General features: G+C 66.8%; 1 protein-coding gene and 1 non-coding gene across 2 annotated transcripts; one reads left to right on the top strand and one right to left on the bottom strand.

The window, feature by feature from the left end:
* The first annotated feature begins 1,575 nt into the window (after positions 1-1,575).
* CACNB1 (calcium voltage-gated channel auxiliary subunit beta 1) lies at positions 1,576-20,221 on the top strand. The gene is made up of 14 exons (XM_068918871.1): positions 1,576-3,840; positions 6,788-6,874; positions 10,128-10,247; positions 11,369-11,491; positions 11,682-11,818; positions 11,931-12,007; positions 14,950-14,969; positions 15,237-15,317; positions 15,420-15,478; positions 15,825-15,934; positions 16,925-17,076; positions 17,274-17,369; positions 17,858-18,043; positions 19,483-20,221. The coding sequence occupies exons 1-14, from the start codon at positions 3,184-3,186 to the stop codon at positions 19,954-19,956; spliced, it is 2,379 nt and encodes a 792-aa protein (XP_068774972.1). The 5' UTR covers positions 1,576-3,183; the 3' UTR covers positions 19,957-20,221.
* A 5,337-nt stretch (positions 20,222-25,558) lies between these two features.
* TRNAI-UAU (transfer RNA isoleucine (anticodon UAU)) lies at positions 25,559-25,650 on the bottom strand. The gene is given in 2 exon segments: positions 25,559-25,594; positions 25,613-25,650. It is a non-coding gene; the product is annotated as a tRNA-Ile (tRNA).
* Between the last annotated feature and the right edge of the window lie 118 nt (positions 25,651-25,768).

Raw genomic sequence — 25,768 nt, 5'->3', positions numbered from 1 at the left:
GAGAGGCCGTTGCGACGCCTCAGGCCTTACAGCCTTCTTGGGCGTCGCTGCTCAGGGAGCTGCAGCTGGCCCTGCCCTCTGCAGCTCACCCTGGCTTCTCTGAAGGCCTCTTAGCAGCCCTCTGAGCGGAGGGGAGTTGTCCCCAGCCCGGGTTCGACCGTGGTTTTAGGCCGTAGGTGCGCTCCTTGCCGTCTCCACCCTGCCTGGGAAGTTATAGAGTAGGAAGGATTTAATGTCAGTTTTTCATATTGCTGTTTGTAGCAAGAAAATGGGATCTCTGTGTCTTCAGCATTCATCTGCTGTGGTTCCTTTATCTCCAGGAAGTCAGCTGAGAGGGTGGTGTGACTATCCAGAGGTTAGTGCAGTGCCTAGCTGCGATCTTGCCTCCTGCTTCGTTTCTGCGTGTGAATGAAGTACCACCTCTTTTGCAGTCATTACTTAGGTCATAATGCTGCTGAGAAAAGAGAGGAATTGTATTTTTCCTATGAAATTACCTCTTGACATGGTTACTAACAAGGCTGCGGTGTGAGGGTTGGTATTGGTAGACAACGTTTGGCCTTCCCAGCATTTTGTAACCTAAGCACAAGCGAGGTCTGAATGTATCACTGGTACCGTTTCACATTTGGAAAACCAAGGCACGGGCAGCCTGAACCACATTTTATATCTCTCCCAGCCTGACGTGTCTTCACAAAAAATGCACTAGTAAGGCTAGAAATGGGCCCAGTGGCAAGTGACATCCTTTATCTCAAAGAAATGACCTAGAAAAGTGCTGGAGCCTCTCCAGGAACAGATTGTTTAAGAGTTCCTGGAAAAAGGAAGAGCTTGCAAAATGATAGTATATACGTTGTAACTGGTATAAAAAAAAAAAATGTAGGGATTTCTTTAATGCAATAAAGAATGTGACTGAAATTCCACTTTAAAGCAAACTGGTGCAGCACAAATGTCACTTTCTAACAACCCAGATGTTAAATAATGCCCAGATTTGTAATTTTGTATTTGTTTTTTTCCCTCCTCCCTTTAAACTGCTGAAGGTTGCAAGTGCCTGGAAAGTTGTCCCCCACTTGTCCCCAAAGGCTCCTTGTTAAACACCCAAGATAAGATGCTAACAAATCATTTTGGATCTGGCGGACGTAACACAGTCAACATATGGCGTGAGAAGAGGAGCCGATGGCAACAGATTTTTGGTGCATTTTGAGAGAAAAACACAGATAAACACAGGCTTTTGCTGTTTAAAAACTGAGTCATCATTTTCATAAAACAAACAGCAAAATCTGGAGGCTCTTGAGACAGGAGAGTGGCTAGGCTTTAATTACTGGCCCAGGAGCAGCTCCAGGATTTTGCCTACTAACACTTCTGGGAACCTGCCACTACGAGTCACTTGGCCAGTTGTGAGGGCTGGAGGCAGGAGAGTGCCTATACCTTCCTACTTATATGTGTGTGTGTGTCCTTCAGTCTTACGGAAGTATCATCTTATGCTCTGTGCTTTCCAGGGGACCAGAGATGAAGAGACCTGTCTGACCCCAGATACAAAGAGAGAAGGTTTCAGCTTGGATTTGCAGCAGCCCAGGTAGGGATGCTCTCCAAGGAGGTCTGAGGAGATGTGCCAGTTCTTCATCCTCCCTCTCCTTTCTTTGCGTCCTACGCTGGACAGGCAAGTCCATAGCTCTGTGTCAGCAGAGCCTCCCTGCGCTGCTGCAGAGGTGGCCGCACTGACTCGTCGAGTGCATTAGCTCTGTGGAGGTGAGATCCATTGGGAGCAGTTGGCAGGGGCTGGGCAGGCACCGGGTTGCCCCAGGTGAGCCACCCGCCAGGGACAGCTTTGGCATGCTGAGTCCTTAGCAGCGCCTGTCTCCTACGCACAGGCAGCAGCGGGGAGGGCCTAGGGAGCAGAGTTGCTCTGGCAGCGTGAAAGGAGAGACACCGTAATTGTGTTATGCTCCCCCGCAGCTGCCGGGGGATGGTGTCTTCACCCTCCGCCTCCTTCCCAGCTCCCTGCTGGCAGAGGCCTTCTGCTGCCTCTGCCCTGTCACCCAGCTCTGCCTCCTGGGGCACCCTAAACACTACCCTCTGCTCCCAGCTGGATCCACATCTCCCCCAAACCAGCCTCTCTCTGGGGGCTCGAGCTCCCAAAGCAGTGTGGCCCTGGACAAGGCGGGCAAAGGGGATGGACAAACTTGCAAATTTGGGATCAAGGAAGTCCTGAAGTCCAAACTGGTTCCCTCCTGCCCTCACCCACGCGCAACACCTAGGGCTGGGCAGAGTCTGCACTCTAGCAGGGTTCCTGCATTGCGCCCCTGGGTCTGCCACTGACGAACTGCCTGACCTTGGACAACTCATCTCCCTCTGAGCCTCGTTTCCCCACCTGTCCGGCTGAGATGAAGTATGAGCTGGTGCCGAGGTGCAGTCATAGGCACCTTACAGTGTCGGTGATGGATGGGGTCTAATAATGGAAAATGTGGCGTCAGCTGTCCTGCTTCCATGGGCACATTGTCTCGCAGCTGCGGGATCTGGGAGGCCAAAAAGACCCAGTTCCAAGGGGTGGAGGGATCCCGAGGAATTTTTAACTTTCCAACAGCTGGTTGAAAGCCGGTGGCTGCAGCTCCTGCAGTTCAGTTCCATGAGATGAGTGTGGGAGGTCTCAGACCAGTGCTAAGTAGGGAGGAGGTGATTGCCCCATGGCACCCGTCACTGACAGGCTCTTCAGGGATGCCAGGGCTAAAGAGGACAAATATACCAAAGGGGCAGAGGAAGGAGGAGGCCACATCCTGTGAGGCGCATCCCAGACTGCCTGCCAGCAGCTCCTGCCAGCGGGCACACGTGGTCTGCCCATCGCGCCGGCTGGCACGAAGAGGCAGGGCTGGTTCGCGGGTCCCTGAGGGCCAAGAGCACAGAGCAGCTGCAGCCTCACTGGGGGCAAGAGGGTGCCAAGTACAGCCCTTCCCCAACTGCACGCGGGGCCCATGAGCCCCTGGACGTCCCCCTGTGGCTGCGAGGTGCCTGGGGTGCCTTTTCCCATGCAGATGCCTCCATATCTGGATATGGAAGCCCCTGGGGAGCAGATGGGCCATGTGGGGGGACATGGGGTGCTTTGAGCGTGGGTTGCAGAGACCCCACAGAGATCTCTGCTCTGGGGAGGATCTGAGGATGGGATGAGGGGGAGAAAGTAGAGGTTTAGGAGAAGCCATGAGCAAACTTGCCCTGAGGGAGCTGTGGGTTCCCCGCAACGGGGCACATCCAGGTGCAGGTGCTGACGTTTGGGGAAGGGGGCATAGCTGCCCTTGCACCCCCTCTCAAGCCATGCAAAGGTTCGAGGGCCCCGTGTCCCCCGTCTCCCTGCAGCGAGCCCCCGCAGCGAAGGAGCGAAAGCCTGCATATCCTGGGCACACAAGCTGCTGTGGGCACGGCTGCAGGACTCCCGCACTGTGGGGGGGATCCTCCACCTCCCCCTATCCTCCAATCACCCCCCCCCCAGCCGCTGCCTCCCCTTCTTGCCCCGGGGAAGGTGCTGTTTGGGGGGTGCCCTACCGGGGCGGGGGGGCCTGCATCCCGCATCCCCCGTCCCTCCCAGAAGTGCGGTGGGAGCGGCCGGGGCGGGGGCGGAGGCGGAGGCCCGCTGTTCCCCCCTCCTTCCTCCTCCTTCCTCCTCCTCCTCCTCCTCCTCCTCCCCCCGCTCCCTGCACGCCGTCCTCGCCCCGCGGGGCCGGTGCTGCGGAGGCCAGGCCCGGGCCCCGTCCCCTGTCGCCAGCGAGCTCCATGGTGCGGGAAGGCGGCATGGCCCGCACCCCATACAGCTCCACGCAGGACATCCAGATGGACGTCTTTGACAACGCTGCCCTGCAGGTGACAGCCCAGGGGGCTCCGGGAAGCGGGGGATCGGCCCCAGTGCTGCCGTGCACAGCCGCAGGCAGCTGAACACAGGGTGGGGGGCGAGCCCCATCGATCCCCCCGGCTTGGCGGCACCGCATTTGGGGGGGGGGGGGGGATTGGTGTGACTCGGCCCCCCCATGCCCTGGGAGGGAGGAGATTTCAGCCCCTACCAGGCAAAATAGGGTGGCTCCCACTCATGGCCAAACTGCTGGGGGGGGACTCCAAGTGGGATCCCCCCCTTTCATGCCAGGTACCCCGAGGGGGGGTCTACCCCCAGCAGGGGTTAGGGGTTAGAGCACATTGGGGTCGGCACGGACGGGTTTTCTCTGTGTCGCTTGCTTGCTGTGTCACCGCTTCCCAAGGGGTTTGCCCACCTGGAGCGCGCCGGATGGGGAGCTGGGTGTCTGCAGCCCAGGGGCTGCCCTGGGGTGTGGGGAGGAGGTGTCTGCGCACTGGGAAACTTTTAGGATTTGGGCAAACTCTGCATAGATATGGTGCGTGGCAGCTCCCCCCAGCCCAGTCCCCTTCAGCCCAGGTGCGAGGGGTTGTGGGAAAGGGATGCGTCTCTGGCTCGTCCCTCTGGGAGCAGGCGATGTGGGGTGGGGGCATCCCAGACTGGGAGTGGAGCTCAGCACTTCGTCCCTATGGTCTGGCTGGATGCTGTCCCCTCCCCACATCACTGCCAGCCACCTCCATGGGGACAGACCCCCCCTCCTTCGCTGTCTGGGGAGCATCAGCGAGTTGGAGTGACAGCGGGTTGGGGGGAGCAGGCCCTGGCTGCATCCAGCCCCATGGTATTGCCAGGCCTTGGGCGGACAGCAGCTTTGCAGACCACATCTCTGCCGCTTCCAGGGCGTCTCTCTGCATGGCTGTGGTTAACCCAACGCCGGCAGCAGGGCTGCTGGCCTACCCACCCCCGGGGACATTTGCAGCTGAGCCTGAGCCACGTCCGTCGCCTGCTCCGAGCGACGGATGGGGCTGGGTGGTCGGCGGGGGGCCGGGGGGAGTTGAGGATGAAGAACCTAAAAATATCAGGTCCTGCCCTGTGCAGGGACCACGCATCTCCGGGCTGGGTGGCAGCTGGGCCCAGCTGTCCCTCCGAGACGCCGGGGAGGCGACAGCCTCGCTCGCGGCTCTGTGCTGCCCCGGCATGTCCCTGCCTTTTGCCCCCACCTCTGCCCCGCGACTGCACCCCAGCACCCACTCAGCCGCGGGGCACTCTGCGTTCCCCCGGGCCTGGCGGCTCCCCGGAGGAGGTGCTGCCAGGCCTGGGGGGCCCTGGGGCAGCTGCTGTCTCTTCCAGTTTGCCCCAGCAGGAGGCACATGAGGAAACGGGGCAGAAATGGGAGGTTTTAGTTCAAACAGGTAGTTGTGAAGCCGTGGGCTCAGCCAAGCCGGCTGGGTGCTGGGAGGGAGAGGTGCGAGTTTGGGGGCTCGGAGGTGTCAGCCAGGGTGGGGGGAGCGTGCTTGTGGTGGATGGCACACGTGTGTGCAGCCGTTTACACAGAGCACGCGTGTGCGAGCCCGCTGCCAGGGCATGGCGCGTGTGTTGGCGTGCGTGCATGAACCTGTGCGGGGCTCGGACACGGGGACGGAGGTGTGGGGATGTGCCTGTAGAAGGGCGAGGGCCGTGGGTCGGAGCGTCGCGTGCGTGTGCAGGGCCCGCGTGTGAGCAGGCGTGCTCGGGGTGCCTGTTGCATGACCGCCCCGCAGCAGCCCAGGCCTCGGCGGCTCCTCGCTGCCTGCCCGGGTGATACCACCCCGTCCGCAGGGTGCTGCTTGGAGCCTGGGCAGGATGGTTCCCCCCGTATCTGCTGGTGACCGGTGGGGTTGCTCCCCCCATACAGCTCAGGGTCAGGTTCTTGGGGCAGGAGGAGCCCCAGGAGCTCAGAGCTGCCCCCGAGGCAGCCGGCCTCAGCTGCAGGGGTCCCCGGGGCTGGCAGCATTGGGGACAGCGGTGTTGGGGGTGGTGGCTGTGGCTGTCCCCTCGCTGCGGCGAGGAGCCAGACGCAGGCAGCCGGGCTCTCCCGCAAATCCAATCAGGCCCTGTGGCCTCCCTCTCCTCTCCATGGAGACTAGTCCCAGCCTAGTGGCTAATTCGATGCCAGGTCCCTGGGGACGGCCTGAGGAGGGGGCCGCGTGCCGTCTGCTTCCCTTGCTGCAGCCGGAGCTGCTGGGAGCGGCAGGGTCCGGCCTCCCCCTCGGACATGGGCCCGACTGAACCTCCCCTGCACAGCAGACACCGTGCAGGGCCCCCAGCCCACTGCCTCCCTGCCTCAGTTTCCCCCTGCCAAAGAGGTTTTGCGCCACCTCCTTGGGAAGGGCTGCAGTGCCTGTTGGCTCTCACCTCTGGGGTTAGCCTGTGAGCACCCCCTGCACCCCGCTCCCGCCCAGCAGAAGGGGCCTACACCTTCCCGTCTGCTTGGGGATGAGCTGCCAGGGCGATTAGCTCCGTTAGGAAGGCGCGCTGGGGCAGCACGCGGAGCTGGGGGAGAGCAGCCCCGCCGCGGTACCCGGGGACGCCCGCCCGGCAGGTCGGCCTGGTGCTCTGCGCGGGGCTCTGGGATGGGACAGACGGTGCCGCCAGCCCCTGTGGTTTGAGGCTTGGTCTGTGTTTTGCAGCTGTGTGTGCCGGGTGCAGCTGAAAGCTGTGGGTGCGTGAGGGCAGGGCGTTCGGTTCCTCCTCTTTCGCGGTCTCTCTGGGCTGTCCCGGCTTTCTGCCTCAGTTTCCTTTCTCTCTCTGTGAGAACTAGTGAGCTCCCTGGCCATCAGCGGGAGAGGGATGGAGCTTCCTTCATGGTGGGGAAGTGGTTGGGGATGGAGGGGCAGGGGCGGCCCCCCGGCGGCCCCCCGAGCAAGGGGGCAGGCAGGCCGCGGTCCCCCGCACACTCCAGCACTCACCAGGCTCTCCTCTCCGCAGGGCAAGTACAGCAAGCGGAAGAGCCGCTTTAAGCGCTCAGATGGCAGCACCTCCTCTGACACGACGTCCAACAGCTTCGTCCGGCAGGTGAGGAGGGCTGGCGGGACAGGGAGCCGGGTGTCCTGGGAGTCTCCTTGGATTGGGGGTCATCCCAGTCCAGCTCTTAGCAGGGGGACGAGGCTGCTGTGTTTATCCCTGGGACAGTGTGGCATGGCCCCCTTCAGGGCTGATTGCGGAGGGTTGCGGGGCTGGAAGGGGGCAGAGCTGGTCCCGGGGGTTTGGCCACAGCCAGCTCTTCCGTCCTGTCCCCATGCTCACTGCTCCCTGCCAGAGCCACAGTACGTGGCCCAGGGGAAGGGAGTTTGGAGGCCCAGAACTGGGTCTCACTTCTGGGACACTGGAGGTCAGGCACCTGTGTGGCTGCGATGGCCCTTGTCCCCCGGGGACAACGGAGGATGTGTGGAGGGGTCTGCAACCGTCAGCCCCCGAGCCCTGGCCTGGCCTGGGGGGAGTATGGCTGTTGCCCCCCGAGGTTGGAGGAGAGGTTTGGGACAGGCCCTGGCCCCAGGGGTCACCAAGCGTGGGCTGTGCCCTCCTCTCAGAGGGCACGAATGCCTCTGTCCCCCCCCCAGCCTTTCCATCCCCTGATAGATGTGGGGGGGGGGTCATCCCGCAAAGCTCCCCGTATGTTGGGAGGGTTTGGGGTCCCCACAAGCATTCCTCCCCCTCCTGGAGGGCACTGCAGGGTGCGGGGTGGGAGACACATGAGCTTCAGGTGGCCCTGGCAGTGCCCACTTGGCATCAAGCCCATCCTCCCCAGCCCCTTCCAGCCATCAGAGCCGCTGGCTTGGCACCGACCCCTGCAGCCCCCCCTGGCCCCCACCCCCTCCTGCCCTGGGCTAAATATACCCCGGCAGGCTGCGAATGTCGCAGGGCGTTGAAACCCGACCCGCAGGCGCCCCAGCACAGCGCCTGCCCGCCCCCGCGGCCCACTCGCCCCCGGTCCCGCCACCATGGAGATAGGCAGCAAAGACCACCACGCGGCCCTGGTGAGCGTCCCCGTGCCCCTTGCCCCACAGCCCCCCAGTGCCTGGGATGTGGCCCCTGCGCCCTCCCGCCAGCACTTGCCGGCTGCGCCCTGGTGCCATCCGCTCCCGTCCCCCTCTGTCCCTGGTGCCCTCAGTGCAGGGTCCCCCTTGGCTCCATGGGGGTTGGAGCAGGTAGACCTGGTGAGGTCCCCAGGGGTCTGCGGGGTAAGGACATTGTGCCAGGACCACAGGTGACCTCCTGCCAGCCCTCAGGCTCACCAGGGGTCTGGGGTGTTCAGGAAGACTGCCAGTGCTGGGGGCGGATTGGGGGGCCAGTGCTTCTGCCCGTGGTGAGGAGGCTGAGACTGGGGTGGTGCTGCCATGTGCCCCACATGCCCTGCTCTGGGCCTGCCGGCAGCAGCTGGTGGTGGGTCAGGGAGGACTTGCCAACCCCAAGGCACCCTGAACACCATGCCTCAGTTTCCCTGGCCTGGCTCCTGTGGTGCAGTTGGAAAAGTAGCCCTGGAGAAGGGATGCAGGCAGCAGTGGGGACAGCCATCCCGTCCACCCCGGCTCTCTGGAGCTGCACCCCTCCCCAGCGCCTCCAGGAGAGCCATGGGGTGTCCAGCTGGGTGACAGCCCTGCTGCCCTGGCACTGTGGTGCTGAGCCCCGCGGAGGGGTCTGTGCTGGCATGGCCACTCCTGCTCCCGCCAGCTGGCCCGCGTGCCGCTGCCGGTTGGCCATGGGAGCCAAACCTGGCTGCCCTCCCGTGGCGTTGCTCTGGCTTCCCGGCACGCTTGCTGGATGCTCCGCCACCAGAGGCAGAGCCGCGGCATCCTGTGTCCCTGGTCCCCCTGGTCCCCACCCTGCTGTGTCCCCTGGCCCCATTTGCCGCCCCTCTGGGTCAGGATGTATCTGTATGGGCTGGATGACTCGGAGGCAGTGAGTACCCTGGCAGGGCAGGGGCAGAGAGATGGAGGGCAGCTTATCTCTGCCCCTGTGGCTTTGGGGAAAGGATCCCTTGAGGGGCTGCTGCCCTGTGGATGGGGGTCAAAGCCTGTGCAAAGGCAAGCTGGCCTCTCCCCCCTGGTATTTGGGAGAGATGGGGTAGATCTGACCGCCCTGCGCAGTGGGAGCTGAGGACAGGTACAGGGTGGGCATTTGCCCATGGTCTCTACCCCGACACTGATGTGCCCACGTCTGTGCGGTGGCAGCGAGGGGTGTCAGACCCACACCGCGATTAGCACAGCTGGGTCTGTAGGTAGGACTGGGGGCTCCTGCAACTGGGGGGGCTCTGGTGGGTCTTCAGGGATTACAGAGGGGCTGTGAGGGGGCAGCAGTGCCCCCCACAACCCCTAGTGCTGGGGAAGGGAGAGCAGCCCTCCAGGAGCAGCTGGTGCCTTTGCTGTCCTCCGAGGTGCCCAGTGCCCTGGCGCGGGGGGTGTCCCTGGGTCCCTCTGCCGCACAGCCCCACTGCCCCCTCCTGGGCTCCTGCTCCAGGCTGAGCCAGGAGGGCAATCCGGGCAGGGTGAGCAGGAGGTGGCTGCCAGCCCGGACTCCTGGGTTCCTTCCCCAACCCCAGCCTTGTCCTGGGATGACCCTGAGTCACTCCGCACCTCAGTTTCCCCATTGCTGCAGGACCCTGCGGCGGATGGGGCAGAGCTTTCTCTGCGGTGGGGGGACAGCCTGGGTGCAGCCGGTGACTCCCCGGCCTTCAGGCAGCGTGGGCAGGTGGGTGCGGACGCCTGGGTTCCCCCTTGCCTTCCTGGCTTTGACGGGAGGCCTCGGCAGCCCTGGCCATGGCGGGGGACGGGAGCAGGCGCTGTCCTGCGCCAGTGTCGGCTATCACGTTCCCTCCCGGAGCGGTGAGAACAGCTGCACGCTGGCCCTCGACCTGCCGTAACCCCTGCTGCCCCAGCCCTGCCTGCTTAGTGGGAAACTGAGGCACGGGGTGAGGGCAGGGGTGTCCTGCACCCTGCTTCTCCCACTAATCTCAGCAAGGAACCCAGGTGTCCAGGCGCAAAACGGTCTTGGATTTTCACAACCTCTTCCACTTTGCCTGCAGGCATAGCACCCATCCTGGATATGGCTGGGCAGGATTTACCCCTGCCTGGGGAGGAGGCAGATTTTGGGGGCGGCTTCTCCCTAGCGTGCCCAAAGGGCACAATGACAGACGTCATCCCTAACAAGAAGGGCCTGGGGGGAGATGGCCACATGGCCTGGGCTGATGCTGGGCTTGCTTGTTCTGGGGGCGGGGGAAGACAGGGTGCCCTGCCTGTCACGCGTTAACATGCTCTCTTTGCATTCCCAGGGCTCAGCGGAGTCCTACACCAGCCGCCCCTCGGACTCGGATGTGTCGCTGGAGGAGGACCGCGAGGCGCTGCGCAAAGAGGCCGAGCGCCAGGCGCTGGCACAGCTGGAGAAAGCCAAGGTGGGACAGAGGGCAGCGACCCCACAGCTGGCTGGTCCCCGGGACTGCGGCTGGGGTTAGGGGGCTTGGCTGGAAACCCACAGCCTGCCCCAACCTTGCAGGATGCAGGCAGGTGCTCCTGCCACCCCCCTGGCCCTCAGCATCCTCTGCCCTGGCAAGATGGGACCCGCTGCCCCGGGTTGCATGAGGCCAGCCTTGATCCCTTCAACTGCAGCTTGCTCCCCACTGTGTCCCTCAGTGCTGTCCCCAGTGCCTGGTCCTGGGCATCCCAAGCCCCCTGCCTGGCCGTTTCCCTGGCAAAGCCAGTCCCCAGCTTTGGGGCTGTGGGGCACAGCTAGCCCTACCCTGTGCCCTGCTGCCCCTACTGATCCAAAGTGCTTGGTGGGGTGCGATGCTCCTGGAGCGGGTGCCAGCAGACTGCAGGCAGCTCTGCCCTGCTTGGCCCTAGCCCAGCTTTTCCATCCTGGGGTTGGGCCAGGCGGGTGTCGTTGCGGCTACGGGACACCCCACGGCCACCACCGCGCGCTGGGCTGCCTCTGCAGGAAGGGGCTGACCCTGGGCGAGGGGGACACAGGGACCCCCAGCAATCCCCCTCCAAGCACTGCGTCTCCCCCCGAGCTGTCCCTGCCCCATTGGCTGGTCTCTCTCCTCAGGGTGTCCTGTGCCCTGAAGTGGTTGCCCCAGGGTCACTGACGTCCCTGCTCTGGGAAGGGAGTGGGGTCCAGGGGGTGGAAGTGGGAGCCCGGACGCCTGGTTCTGATCCTGCTCTCTGAGCACCCATTGCTCCTTGGCCACAGGCCCAAGGCAATTAGCTAATGAGCCCTTCCTTCCTCCCGTCTCCCCAGGCATTGTGGCCACAGTGTCCCCAGCCCGGGCTCTGGGTGAGCGGCTGAGCTGTAGCATCCATTAGGAGCTGAGCCAGCCCCGCTGCCGGGCTGGATGCGCTGTCACCTGCCAGCAACGCCAGGCCTGAGGCTGGGCCAGCCCCCGGGGGGATTGGCCCACGGGGGTTGCGGGAGCACAACCCTGGCGTCCAGGCTCTCACCGCTGAGCGTTGCTGCAGTTTGGGTGGGGGGTGCGCTGGGAGATGCTGCCCCCGCTGAGCCCTCTCCTGCTGGCAGACGAAGCCAGTGGCGTTTGCCGTGCGGACGAATGTCGGCTACAACCCATCCGCCAACGACGACATGCCCGTGCAGGGCATGGCCATCTGCTTCGAGCCCAAAGACTTCCTGCACATCAAGGAGGTGGGGGCCGGGGCCGGGAGGGGACGCATGGCAGGGTGGGGGGCCTGATGTGGGTGGGGGACAGCGTGGGGGTGTGGGGCTGGGAGCGGCATGGGGGTATGCCGGGGGGCTTGGTCCGGGGAAGGGCGGTGGGGTTGCTGTGGGGCTGGGCACCGTGGGGGTTTCAGGCGTTCCCCCCTCCCCGGCGCAGAAGTACAACAACGACTGGTGGATCGGGCGCCTGGTGAAGGAGGGCTGTGAGGTCGGCTTCATCCCCAGCCCCGTCAAGCTGGAAAACATGCGGCTGCTGCAGGAGCAGAAGATGAGGCAGAACCGCCTGAGCTCGAGGTGGGACTCGTCCTGGGTCGTCCCCTTGGCTCTCCCCAGATCCCTCCATCCCATCCTCCTCCCTCTTCCCCATCTGGGGCACTGACCCCTCTCTGTGCTTCTCCCCCTCCAGCAAATCGGGAGACAACTCCAGCTCCAGCCTGGGCGACGTGGTGACGGGGACCCGCCGACCCACCCCACCGGCCAGCGGTAAGTGTGTCCGGGGTCCCCATTGCCCCTGGCCTTAATGGGGCAGGTCCAGCTTGCGGGGAGGGTGTCTGCTGGGAAACCGCCCCTCGTCCACCCCCTGAATCACAGCAGCTCTGTCTCCACTGCTCCCTCGCTACCACCAAAGGGGGCCAGAACAGACCCCCTTGACCTGCCCCAGGTGCCCCTGTGCAGGGCGGAGATGCCAGCTGGGACGTGCTGGGGACACAGTGCCGTGCGGGTCCTGTCCCCCAGTCACGGGGGTGGGGTCGGCACAGCCGCAGCGGGCGAAGCTCTCCCAGGCAGAGGGGTGCCGGCAGCGGGGGCAGAGCGGGGTGTCGGGGCCAGCTGGGTGATGGTGACCGTGCACGAGGCCAGGCGGGAGGCCAGGACACAGGTGGGACATCCGTCCGGGCGAGCGTCCCCGCAGGCCAGGGCACGGCTCCGCAGATCGTCTGGGGCTCCCCACGCTGCGCTGCCGGCCAGTGCAGGCACGCGCGTTCGCCTCTGCGCCTGCGTCCTGAACCACACACGTGCACACCTGCGCGGGGAACAGTCCCGCGTGTGTGCACGTGTGCTGGGAACACGCACAGACCTGCCCACGCACGGCCCTGCTTGCTGGACACGCACAGACAGACGAGTGTGCTGCCCCGTCTGCCCTGGGAGCCTCCTCTCCTCTATTTCTCTCCGGTCCCGTCCCCACCATCCTCCTGCTCTTCCCAGCTCCCTGTTTCCATTTCTCCTCTCTTTTTATTACCATTATTCCTGTTCTTTTCTCCCTCCCCCCCCTTCTCGCTCCGGCTCCCCGTCCGTCCCCAGGTGCCCTGGACATGCCTAGCTTTGCCTTTGACCCTGATGAGTTAGAGGAGGAGGAGGAGGCCATGGAGACCCACCGCTCCCCTAAGAGTAGCGTGAGCAGTGTCACCACCCCCCCTGCCCACACCAAGCGCATCCCCTTCTTTAGGAAGGTAACGGAGCCTGTGCACGCCGGCCCTGGCCTCGTGCTCGCCTGCTGCACCCTGCCTGCCCTAACACTGCCTGGGAGGGCTGGCGGGAGGCACGGTGTGTGTCGGGGCGCTGCCAGGGCTGGGCGCTGCCGGGGCTGGGTGCCAGCGGCACGGCTCAGGGACATGTGGTGCCTGCACAGCCTCGCCGGGCACGGCAGCGGCGTGTCCCCGCACCGCAGCATGGGGCATGAGTGTTGGAGAGCCAGGAGCAGGGCTGAGGATGGCTGTGTTGACCCCCGTGCACCATGGGATGGGTCAGTCCCTGACTGCCTCCCCCCATGCACGTTGGGATGGGTCAGTCCATGACTGCCTCCACCCTCCTGTGAACCAAGAGATGGATCAGTCATGACTGCCTCCACCCACACTCTGTGGGATGGATCAGTCTATGACTGTCCCCCCCTCCTATGGACCAGGAGATGGATCAATCCATGACTTCCCCCCCCCATGGACCAGGAGATGGATCAGTCCATGACTGTCCCCTCCTCGTGTGAACCAGGAGATGGATCAATCCATGACTGCCCCCTCAGTGGACCAGGAGATGGATCAGTCCATGACTGTCCCCTCCTGTAGACCATGAAATGGATCAGTCCATGACTGTCCCCTCCTCATGTGAACCAGGAGATGGATCAGTCCATGACTCTCCCCCCCTCCTGTGGACCATGAGATGGTTCAGTCCATGATTGTCCCCTCCTTGTGTGAACCAGGAGATGGATCAGTCCATGACTGTCCCCCCCCTCCTGAGGACCATGAGATGGATCAGTCCATGACTGTCCCCCCCTCCTGTGGACCATGAGATGGATCAGTCCATGACTGTCCCCTCCTCGTGTGAACCAGGAGATGGATCAGTCCATGACTGTCCCCCCCCCCACCGTGGACCATGAAATAGATCAGTCCATGACTGTCCCCCCTCCTCCTGTGGACCATGAGATGGATCAGTGCATGACTGTCCCCCCATCGTGTGAACCAGGAGATGGATCAGCCCATGATGGGTTGATCATGTGGGTCAGCCCGTGCCCCCCCCCCGCTGGCCGTGGGCCGTTCCAGCGGTGTGGGGGAGCCCCGAGTGTGCGCATGGTTTGTGCCAGCACGGTGGTGTCTCTTTTTGTCTCCCCCCACGAATGAGAATGGAATGTTCCTCCCCCCCCCCAAACTGGGCAGATGATGGGTGGGCTTGGGCGGAACCAAACCCTGGCGCGGGGGTGTCTGCCCCATGCCCTTCTCCACCCCACTGGGCCTTTTGCACCCACAGCCAGGGCTTTGGCTTGGAAAAAGAGGGCCTGGAACGGCCCAGGAGGGCGAGCGGGTGCCTTGTGTGGCCAAGGCGGGACCCTCATCCCGTCGGCCTCGTGTGCCCGGGGGACCCTCAGCCCTCGGCCCCATGCGCTCGGGGGCCCGGCCCCTGGGCCTCGCCGCCTTCCCTCCCTTGCCAACACGGCTGCCAGCGCCGAAGCCACCCGTCCCGTCCTCTGAACCTCCTCGGCTTCGCTGCCCCGCAGGAGCCCCAGTTGCACCCTGTTTTTGGTTAAAGACAGAGGTATATTGAATAATAACTAGTGACTCTGCCACCTTTGCCTCCCCTCCATGGAGGGGCTGTGGGCTCCCTGCAGAGCAGCCCCGTGCGCTGGCACGAGGGCGGCACGGTGGGGTGCGTGCATCCCACGGGGACCCCCCCCGCCCCGATCCCGTAGCTCCCCATCAGCCCGAGCCCAGTTTGGGTGCGTCGTCCCCACCATGTGTCCCCCGCCCCATGCTCCTCCCCTCCCCGCTCCCCCCCCCATGTGTCCGTCTCGCCTGCTCTGCCCCGGTGTCCCCTCACCCGTGTTCCTGCGTGCCCCCCCGCTGCCTGTGTGCTCGCGTGGGGCGACTGTGGATAACACGCATGCCTTGTTTGTCTTCTCTCGCCCGCCCCGGCCCCGCGCGCGGCGTCTCGGGACATAGCGAAGCAGAAGCAGAAGTCGGTGAGTAGTGGCAGGACCCCCCCTCCCCCGGGAGGGCCCGCGGGGAAGGGGATGGGGTGCCCCACACTGCGCCCGGGAATCGCCCCACTAGCTGCCCCCAAAGGGGCCGGGCCCAGGGTCCGCGGAGGTGGTGGCCCCCGAGCATGGCTGCGTGCCCCTGCCGCGCGCCCCAGGATGGTCCCACCTCTCCCTGGCGATGGGGTGACCCAGGGCTCTCACTCTGCCGGCCCAGCCCGACCTCTCTGACGCCCGGCTCTGCCCCTGCAGGCCGAGCACGTGCCGCCGTACGACGTGGTGCCATCCATGCGGCCCATCATCTTGGTGGGGCCGTCGCTGAAGGGCTACGAGGTGAGGAGCGGGCTGGACGGGGCACCCCAGGGGCGCGGGCAGGCTGCGCCTACTGAGGCCGTGCCGCCGGCCCCACGCCGGCCCTTCCTCCTCCCTCCCTAGGTCACTGACATGATGCAGAAAGCCCTCTTCGACTTCCTGAAGCATCGCTTTGATGGCAGGTGGGCGTTAAGGGGACATTTCCATGTCAGGGGCTGGGTAGCAGGGGTGCAGTGTGCCCCCCATCACCTTGAGGCAGGCACCTGTGTGGGTGGGGGCCCATCAGACAGGCAGGTACCTCAACCTAGCTCTGTGGTTCTTGTTGTCAGTGGAGAAACTGAGGCACAGTGCCGGGGTAGATATCCCCCCCGAGGGACCCAGGAGCCCTGCAGGCTCTGGACATGGGGTGGGAGAAAGGGGATGGAACCAAGGTCCTGTCCTGCACCCCAAGGATTAGTTTGAGGGGGGGGATTTGTAGCTTCTCTTGCTCTACCTCCCTCTCTCACTCCTGCCCTCTCCATCCCTCAGGATCTCCATCACACGGGTGACAGCCGACATCTCCCTGGCCAAACGCTCCGTCCTGAACAACCCCAGCAAACACACCATCATCGAGCGCTCCAGCACGCGCTCCAGCCTGGGTAAGGAGGCGTTGCAGCTCCGTACATGGCTCAGTCGCGTTGGGCAGCCCACGTCGTGCTAACCCTCCCGCCTGGCTGAGCAGGCGTGACTCCCAAGCGCAGATCTGTATCAGCTGGGGACCCTGGCAGCCTGGTGTTCCCCATCCCGTCTCGTCCCGGGGTGCTCGTCCCACCTGCTCTGAGGCATGGCTTGTCCCTCCCCAGCACGCTGGGGGACGAGATGCTGAGGCACAGCCTGCATCTCGGCTGCCGAGGGGGGACTAACACGCGTGAACACAGCACACGCAGGGTGGAAGGGGAGCCAGAGCCTTTTGCTCCCTCTGGCCCGTTTGACTCGGTCTCTCTCCCCCTCCTCCCCCTTTATCTTCTCTTTGTTGTGTTTTTCTTTCCGTTTCTTCTTCTCCTTTCCTTTGGGTTTCCTCCCCTCCGCGCTGCTTCCTTCCTCCCCTGCTCCTGATACAGATGTCTTGGGTATGTAGCTTGGACCTGTCGGGACCTCTGCCCCCTGCCAGCCCCCGCCCGGCTGGAGGAAGTGGGGACACAGCCCCTTGGATCCCCTGTCCTCCCTGTCTGGCCATGACCAGCCTTGGGGACACTCCTGTTGGAGCACGACAGGGTCCAGCCACCCCACAGCCTGGGAGTTAGGAAGACCCCGGCCACACAGCCTTATCTCACCTCCCACCCCAGACTCATGTGGCCGGGGGTTGCTTAGCCCTCCGTAAGCCAGTCACCCCATGGTCTACATAGGCCAGCGCTGGGCGCCTAGAGCAACCTCCCTCCAGGACTTGTAGCGAGCCCCCTGTGTCCCTGGGGCTGGGGTGAGCTTGATGATGGCCAAGGCCCAGTACAAGACCCTTTGTGGTCCTGTCATCTGTCCCCTTCCCCTCACCACATGTCCCAGTACTTCTCCCTGTTGCTTCCTGCCCCACATGCTCTCTCATCCCCCCACATTGTCTTGCCCTGACCCTCGCTGTCTCCCTGCTCTGGCAGCCGAGGTCCAGAGTGAAACTGAGCGCATCTTTGAGCTGGCCCGGACGCTGCAGTTGGTGGCCTTGGACGCTGACACCATCAACCACCCGGCCCAGTTGGCCAAGACTTCCCTGGCCCCCATCATCGTCTACATCAAAATCACATCCCCCAAGGTGGGCATGGGGCGCCGCAAGGGTGGGTGGGCACAGGACAGCCCCTGCTCTGGCCATCCTGGGAGATGGGGCTGCCCCAGGGCACGAGCTGGTGCTGGCTGGGCAGGGGAAGGACGGGTGGAAGCAGGGCTGTTGTGCAGGGCCGAGGTCCCTGTGGCCGCCCCCGGCTGCCCTAGTGTCACCCTCTCCCACCCTAGGTGCTCCAGCGGCTCGTGAAATCCCGGGGCAAGTCCCAGGCGAAGCACCTCAATGTGCAGATGGTGGCCTCGGACAAGCTCGCGCAGTGCCCACCGGTGAGTTGGGCTCCCTGGCCTGGCCCTGGCTCTGCCCACTGGTGCTGCTTGGGGCTGGAGGCTCCACCTACCACCACACTGGGGCCAGAGGCTCCTCCCCTGCAGGCCAGAAGCTTCTCCCACCACCTCATCCTGGCCAAAGCCTCAACCGTTGGGCATCACAGGCTCCACCCTGGCTCCATAGGCTCCACCTACCACCTTATTTTAGCCAGATGCTCCACCCCTCAGGGGCCATAGACTCCACCCACAACCTTATTGGGATCAGAGGCTCCACCCCTGTAGTCCAGAGACTCTGCCCCAGCCGGCCCGCTGCTCCTCCATTGGAGCCTGACCAGAGGCTCCGCCTTTGGTCCAGATGCTCCACTCACCACCCCCTCCTGGCCATAAGCCCCGCCCCTTTTGGAGAAGAGGCTCCGCCCTGGGCCTGTAAGCTCCACCCACCATCCCTTCCTTGCCAGAGGCCCCGCCCACCATGCCTTGCCTTGCAGGAGATGTTTGACATCATCCTGGACGAGAACCAGTTGGAGGACGCCTGCGAGCACCTGGCGGAGTACCTGGAAGCCTACTGGAAGGCCACGCACCCGCCCAGCAGCAACCCACCCAACCCGCTGCTGAACCGCACCATGGCCACGGCGGCGCTGGCCGCCAGCCCGGCCCCCGTCTCCAACCTCCAGGTACAGGTGCTGACCTCGCTGCGGAGGAACCTGGGCCTGTGGGGCCGGGGGGGCGGCGAGCCCACCCCCAGCCCCCCCGGCCTCCTCGAGGAGCACGCGCTGTGAGCTGGGCCTGGGCCCCCGCGAGCCTGTGCCCTCTGTGCTCGAAGCTGTTGCTGGCATCGGGGCCACCCTGGAGACCTGCAGCTCCCTAGGGAGTGGGGCCACCCTGGGGACCTGCACCTCTCTAGGGAATGGGGCCACCCTGGGGACCTGCAGCTCCTCGGGAATTAGGGCCACCCTGGGGACCTGCAGCTCCCCAGGGATCAGGGCCACCCTGGGGGCCTGCACCCTGAGACGGGGGCCACCCCAGGGATCTTCACCCTGCTGGGATCGGGGCCACCCCAGGGACCTGCAGCTCCCCAGGGATCGGGGCCACCCTGGGGGCCTGCACCCTGAGACAGGGGCCACCCCAGGGATCTGCACCCTGCTGGGATCGGGGCCACCCCAGGGACCTGCAGCTCCCCAGGGATCGGGGCCACCCTGGGGGCCTGCACCCTACCCCAGAGATCAGGCCTGTCCCTGGGATCGGGGCCACCGCAGGGTTCTGCACCTTCCTGGGACTGGGGCTACCCTAGGAACCTGCACCCTGCCCCAGGCTTTGGGGCCATCCCTGGGATTGCCCTGGTGATCCGCTCCCCCCCCCGAAGTGCCCCCTCCCAAGGATCTCCCCCCTGACATTGGGGCCATCCCTGGGACGAGGGCCACCCCTGGGGACTCGCTCCCCACCCTGGGATTGGGGCCAAGCCCGGAATCAGGCCGGGGCGAGGGGCGGCCACGGACCCGGCCGGTTGCTGCTGCTCCTGGGGCCTCTGTTAAGTGTGGGGTGACTCCCGATGGCCCCGTTCTGGTCCCAGATCCCCCGGCCGGCCCCGCTCTGCCCCAGCCCGGTGCACCTCCGGCTCTGTGCCACTGTCACCTGGGGCTGTCCCACGGCACTCTGAGCGCCGGGACGCTGCTGCGTGTCCCCCCGGCAGCGCCCCGCAGCGGGAGGGCCGTGCCTGCGCCTGGGGGTGCACGTGGCGCTCAGCTGCAGGCAGGAGGCAGAGGGGGCACCCGTGTCCTGTGTTGTCTGTCGCTAGTCCCTGCAGCGAGGGGGTGTCAGCCCTGACCCCGCAGCCCCCCCGCCCTGCTCTTCCGCCCCACACAACCCCTCCGTTTCCCCCTTTACCCGCTTCCTGCCCTGACCCTGCTCTGGGAAAAAAAAAAAAAAAAAAACCCCGGAGCCAAATCGCGGCAGGCTGAGACTTGCTGCCGTCGTGCCACCGGTGAGCGGCGGCAGGCCAGGCTGGGCAGCGCGCATGCGCCCCGCTGCCAGCTCCGCGGTGCGTGTGCGTGTCTAACCCGGCCTGGCCACTAACCCGCGTGTCCTTGCACGGTGTGATGCTTCTCCTAACCAGGGACCGTACCTAGTGCACGGGGAGCCGCCGCGCGAGGGGGAGCACGGCAGCCTCCACGAGTACCCGGGCGAGGCGGGCGGCCGCGGGCAGGGCCGCCGGGGTCAGGCGCCCGCCCGCGCCGCCCCCCGCAGCCTGGCCCGCCAGGACACCTTCGACTCGGAGACCCCGGGCAGCCGAGACTCGGCCTACACGGAGCCGGGCGACTCCTGCATGGACGTCGAGACGGACCCCTACGAGGAGGCGGAGGTGGAGCCGCGGGGCCCCGCCGGCGCCTGTCCCCGCGCCCTGCCTCGCCGCCAGCCGCAGCGGCGCCCCGGTGCCTGGGACGAGGAGGAGCCCGGGCGGGAGAGCCGGGGCCGGGCGCTGCGAGGCCGGGCCAAGGGCCAGGACCGGTACTGCCCCGACCCCCCCGAGCCCCTGGGGCTCAACCAGAACGACATGGAGGGCTGGGGCCAAGAGGTTTACATCCGCTAGGGTGGGGGTGGGGGGGGGCGCGGGCAGGGGCTGGGGGACCCCCGGCGATCCCCAAGGACAGGCTCCCCCCCGCCCCAGCGCTGGCTTTGGGGTAGGGGGAGAGTTCCCACTTGCCCCCTGATTGCGTAGGGTCTCCCTTTGCCAGCTGGTCCCCCCGGGGGTCCCGGCCAGCCAGGGGAGCCCCCGCTTTGCCAACAGGGCCCCTCACCCCCGGGGTGTCCCCCAGCCCCATGCCTGGGTGAGGGGTCTCCCACCCCCACAGCGGTGCCTCCGGCCCTCCCTGCCCCACAGGGAGAGCAAGTGACCAAAGGGGACCCCCGGCGGCTCTGCCCGCGGCCGACGTGTCCCCCGGCATGGGGAGCCCCGTGCCCCCCGGCGCCCCCGCCGCTCTGCTATCCATGGTGCTGTTTGCCCCCCGGCTCCAGGGCTGCAGGGAGACCCCCGGGCTGGCGGGAGCGGGGGGACCTGCCAGCTGCCCCCTCCCCTGCCCGCGGCCTCCCTTGCCCTGCAGCAGCCTTGCCTGGCCGGGGAGGGGGTGCATGCGTGTGCGGTGCCTGGGGGGCTCACAGCTCCGGGCTGTGGGGAGAGGGTCCCTGCTGCCTCGGGCTCTGCCCCCCATGGGTGCTGCCCACCCTAGGGGGGCGGTTTGCACGTGTTTGCCTTGGAGGGGCTCTGCCTGAATGGGGGGGGGGTGCAAATCTGAGCCAGTCCGGGGGGGGGGTCTAACACGTGCTAACAGCTGCCCCAGGCCTGGCCTGCCGCCGCGGCACCCGGCAAGTCCCTGTGTCCCCCCCCCGTCCCGGGCTGCACCGGCAGCGCCAGCCCCCTGCGTGCCAACCCCCCCGCCCTGCCGTGCCTGTCCGCTCTCGCCCCGTCCAGCCGTGTCCGTCCGTCTGTCCGTCCGTCCGTGAGCGTGTCCGTCCGTCCGCCCGCCCTGCCTGGCACCGCCGAGTGGGCAGGGCAGCGCCGCCTCCGCTGCCCCCGCCGGGGCACTGCCTTCCCCCGCGCCCGCCGCGGGGGCCACGCCGCCGGCGGGGGGCCGCCGCCTTACGCAGACCACCAGCCTTGCCAGCGCCTCGGGGGCCCCCGGCTCTGCCCGCTGCGTGCCTCAGTTTCCCCTTGGCTGGGGAAGGGGCGGGGGGGGGCTCAGCGTCACTGCCTGCCCAGTGCTTTGGGACCCCCCCCGGCCGGGGACCTGGGCTCACCCCGGCGCGGGGCAGCGGGGCCCCGCCGGCCCCAGCCCTCCCGCGGGCGCAGAAACATCCCGTATTTATGTCACTTCACGAACTATTTAAAGACCCAACAAACTGTATTTTATTTATTTATTCTCATTTGTGTTGGGGGGGGGAGGCTCGCCCCGCTCGCTTGGTTCTTTGTAATAAACGTTTCGTTGAGATCTGCCCCGCGGCCGTGCCTGGCGTGTGCGCGGGGGGGGGGGGGTGTCCCCAGAGCCCCCGACCCGGGGCTGGCAGCCAGCGCTGAGCACGTGCAAAACTCAGCTGCGCAGTAGTGCTCCCCCAGCCTCTCGCAGCGGCCGGGGTGGGGGGGACACCCCCGGGAAAGGGTGCAATGGCCGGCGCGGGGCCCCGGCGCTGATGCGTGGGCCGCGTTTGCACCGCGCCGCCGGTGGCAAGAGCCGGCGGGACCACCGCGACGGCGCTGCGGCCGGCTCTGCCCGGCGCCTCTGCCGCCCCAGCGGTCGAGAGTCGCTCTGGCTGCTCCTTGCCCGGCTCCAGGATGGGGGTCGCCAGCCCCGGGGGTCTCCAGCCGGCCGCAGGAGCGGAGGGGGCGAGGGCCTGGCTGCCGCACCGCCGCCGCTGCCGCCGGCCCCTTCCCGGTTGGCCTCGGGGTGCAGCTCCTGCAGGAGCCGGCGCCTCTTCCCGCGGTCAGCCCGGGACGAGGGCTTTGCTGCGGCCAGCCGTCCCGCGCCGTCCCGTGCCGGTGGCACCCGGCTGGTCCCCGCGGCGAGGCCGCGTGTGCTGGGTGAAACCCCCGCCCGTCCTTCGGCCTCGGCCCCTGCCTCGCCTTCCTCGCAGGCGCCGCGGGGCTCTGGCTGCCCGCTGCACGCAGCGCTGGGGGTGACAGAGGCCCGAGCACCCACTCAGCCCCGGTCGCTTCCCAGCGTCCTGCCCGCGCCGGAGCTCAGCCAAATCCCCGCGGGACGCTCCCGTCCAGCCGGGATGGGAAACGGAAATGGGGCTGGGGGCCTGGGCTGCCGCCAGCTGGGAGCCCCTGGGGTCGGGAAGCTGGGGGGGGGGTGGTTGAGGGGCTCTAGGGAGTTTTAGGGTGGGCTCAGGGGGCCCCCGGGGAGTTGGGGGGGGGGCTCCAGGTGTCTGGGGGGCTCTGGGAGGGTCTGGGGGGGCTCTGGGGCCTTGGGGGACTCAGGGGACCCCTGGGGGTTTGGGGGGCTCCAGGTGCCTGGGGGACTCTGAGGCCTTGGGGAGGTCCCGCACACCCCTAGCCAGACCCCCCCCCCCAGCCTGCCCTCCCCTGACCTAGCTCCCACGTCAGGGGGGGTTCCCCGTAGCTCCGCCCCTCCCCCTAGGGGAATCCCCGGGGGTGGGGCCGGCGTGACGTCACGGCAGGGCTAGAGGGGGCGGCGGGGCCGGTGCTCCCCCGCCCGGAACCGCGGCAGCGCCGTGGGGCAGCTGGGGGCCGAGCTGCCGGGCGCCTTCGGGAGCCGCGGTGGGCTCGGGGGGGCGCTGCCCACCCGTGGGGCTCGGCCCCGGGGGCTCGGGGGCTCTGCAGCCGCTGGGTGCAGACCCCAAGGGGGTCTCGGCAGCTTCCTGGCGGTTCCCGAGCCGATGGCCCGGGGGGGGGGGGAAGCACAACCCTCTTACGAGACTCCCGAGAATCCACGCGGGGGGGGGGCCGCAGCCTGCCGGCTCCTCCGGCTCAGCCGGCCCTCGCTCCGTCCCGCAGAGCGCAAGGGCAGCGCGGAGACCACCGTCCTCCGCCGGCTGTGAGCCCCCGCTCAGGGGGCGGCAGCTCTCGGGGTGGGGGGACAGCGACGGCTTGGCCCCGGGGACCCCCGAGCTTGGGGATGGCCACGTCAGCCCAAGGCGACCCGGTGGCATGGTGTAAAAACGGCCCAAACCCTCCATCGGGGCAGGCGAGGCGGCAGCGGGGTGCGGGGGTCCGCCGGAGGGGGGTCCGGGAGGCCCCGCAACCTCGCGCGGGAGGCCGGGCGCATGGGCCCCGCCGGCAGCTGCAGCGCGGGGGACGCCGTCCTGCGCCGGACCCGCTTCGGGACCTGCGTCGGGGGCCGGGCGACGCTGCGCTCCCCCTGGGCTGGCCGGCCGGCGGGGTCCGGGCGCCCCTTCCTCCTGCTGAGCGACGGCCGCGGGAGGACCCCGCGCGAGGTGAGCGGGGACGGAGAAGGACGCCTCGGGCACAAGCGGAACGAGTTTGTGAGGTCTCTGCCCTGCGCAGCCTGGCCCGGAGACTGTCCCGCGTTGCAGCCAGCCGAGCCGTCCGCCTCGGAGCGGCGGATGCGGGGAGCGGGGCTCCGAGCCCCCCACCGCGGCACGCGCGGGGACCGCGAGGAGGTGGCCGCCGCCACCACTGCCGCCGTCACCATTCCTGGCCGCGTTGTCCTGTTCCTGCTGCAGCCCTGGGGAGCGAAGCCGCCCGGCTGCCCCGGGCTGTGCCAAACCACTGCTGAGCACCACTCTGCTCCTGTCCCCATGCTTGGGGGGGGACACAGCCAGGGCACCGGCGTCCCCCTGCGCCCCGCCGCCTGCCTCGGTTTCCCCTGCGGTGCCGGGGGCTCCCTGCCCCATGACACGGCTTTATCCAAGGCTCTTCCTCCAGGCTGGGGGAGCTGGGGGCCACCCCTGCCCTGCTGCCAGCCTGGGTTTGGGGGGGGGTTTCATAGCCCCATCTGTGGGTGGTTTTGTGTTTTTTAATATATCTCAGCTTTTTTTTGTTTTCATTTTCTTTGTTTTTTTTTTTTAATGCATGATTAAATCCTGCCTATTTAACTTTGCACGCCCAGGTCCAGTCCCTGGGGGCAGCTCCCGGCTTGGCACCGGCCCCGACGGCACCAGCTCCACGGCCCGGGGCCGGGCAGCCAGGGCTCCCCGCAGGCTCTGGGGAAACTGAGGCAGGGGCTGTACAGGGGCAGCAGCCGGGGGGGGGGTGGTTCTCGCCACGCGGGGCAGGAAACAACAGCACTGGGACAAGCTCACGGCCACTTTATTTTGTGCTGGGGCCACAGGACGTTTCTCGCCGTCGGCTGCAGCCCGTGACGCCCCCCCCAACCCCGGCTCGACCTGGCCGGGATCTGCCCCCTCGGGGGGCCTGGGAGGGGATGGGGACCTGCCCCGGAGGCAGTTTGGCTGCAGACGGAGGGGGTCCAGCCCCCTGCCGTGTCCCGGCATCCCTCTCTTCCCCCTGGGAGCTACCAGCCCCGAGGCCAGGGTGAGGGGCGCTGGTGCTCCGCCGGGCCGGGACTGGCGGGACGCCGGCTCTGCAGGCAGCTAGTTACAGGGGAATAAATAGGGAGCTGCCGCCGCTCAGGGCTGCCGGCATCGCCACTCGCTCTTCTCCGGCCAGTACTCGAACGCCTTCCTGGAGGGGGAGAGCAGGAGGGGGGGGAGGCGGCGTTGGCGGCACCTCGCTGCCTGCCCCGGACCCCCCGTTCCCCCCCCACCCCCGGCCCCGTACTCACTCTCGGCCGGGCTCGCCGGCGCGGCACACCAGCCCCTCCAGGCAGGGGCACAACTGGTTGATGCTGAAGGCCAGGCCCCCGGGGGGCACGTGGCAGCCCTGGGCCAGCGCCAGCCGCCGCTTGCACACCCGCTCGCCGTGCTGCCGGGCGCAGCAGGCGCCGGCGCCGCAGTCCTCGTCCCGCCGGCAGCGGGCTCCTGCCGGGCACGCGGCGGCGTTAGAGGGATGCAGCCCACCCGTGTCCCCTCCGTGCAACCCCCCCCCCCTCCCCAGAGCCCTGCTCACCCTCCTGCCCGTCCGGCACGGGCTGCTGGCACTTGCCGAACATGCAGAGGAGGCCGCGGGCGCAGTGGGCGTCGCGGCGGCAGTACTGGCCCTCGGGGCGCCAGGGCAGGCACAGCCCGAAGTGCTCGTCGCAGAAGCGCCCCGGGCCGCAGCGGGTGGCCGGGCTGCACGCCGTCACCTGTGCGGGGGGGGGACGGATGTGGCTGTACGGCAGGGGTGAAGCCGCATCCTCCGAAGGGCGCAGGGGGCTGCTGTGCGCAGCCGGGGTCGGGGTCTCCCTTTGGTTTGCGGGAGCCCGGGGAAAGCAGAGCCACCGGGACACGGGCTCGGGGCACCCGGCACCGCGGCCCAGCTCTGGCAGGTGGAGAATTCCCCGTTTTCTGCTTTTTTGTTTATTTTAGCACTGTCAGCTCGCAGGGCAGAGCCCTGCCAAGCAGCTTGTCTAGGGAAAAGAAACCCAGCACTATCCCGGGGGGGGGGGGGGGGGGGCGTAGGTATCCCAAGAAGGGGTGTTTGCAGGCTGACCCTCCCCCTCACCTCCCCAAAACCAGTCAGGCTGGGAGGAAAACCCCGGACTGTGTCCTGCTTTCCTTCCCCCGCCCCGGCCCGGCCTTAAAAGCTGGCCACGGTCCCCCCGTAAAAGTCCTGCTCCAGGTGAGGCTCGAACTCACAACCTCGGCATGGCTCCCGTGTACTGCCGTATAAGTACCGCGCGCTAACCGATTGCGCCACTGGAGCGGCCCGGGCAGGCGCCCGCCGCTCCGCGCCGCCCTGCCCCTGCCCGCAGCGCTGCACCGCGCTGCACCGCGCTGCACCGCGCTGCACCGCCACCCCGCTCCGCGGCACCCCCAGCCCC

This window comes from Struthio camelus, chromosome 25, assembly GCF_040807025.1.
Source record: "Struthio camelus isolate bStrCam1 chromosome 25, bStrCam1.hap1, whole genome shotgun sequence".
Taxonomy (NCBI): domain Eukaryota; kingdom Metazoa; phylum Chordata; class Aves; order Struthioniformes; family Struthionidae; genus Struthio; species Struthio camelus.
The sequence above is the reverse complement of the archived record's forward strand: the minus strand, read 5'-3'. Positions and strand labels throughout refer to the sequence as shown.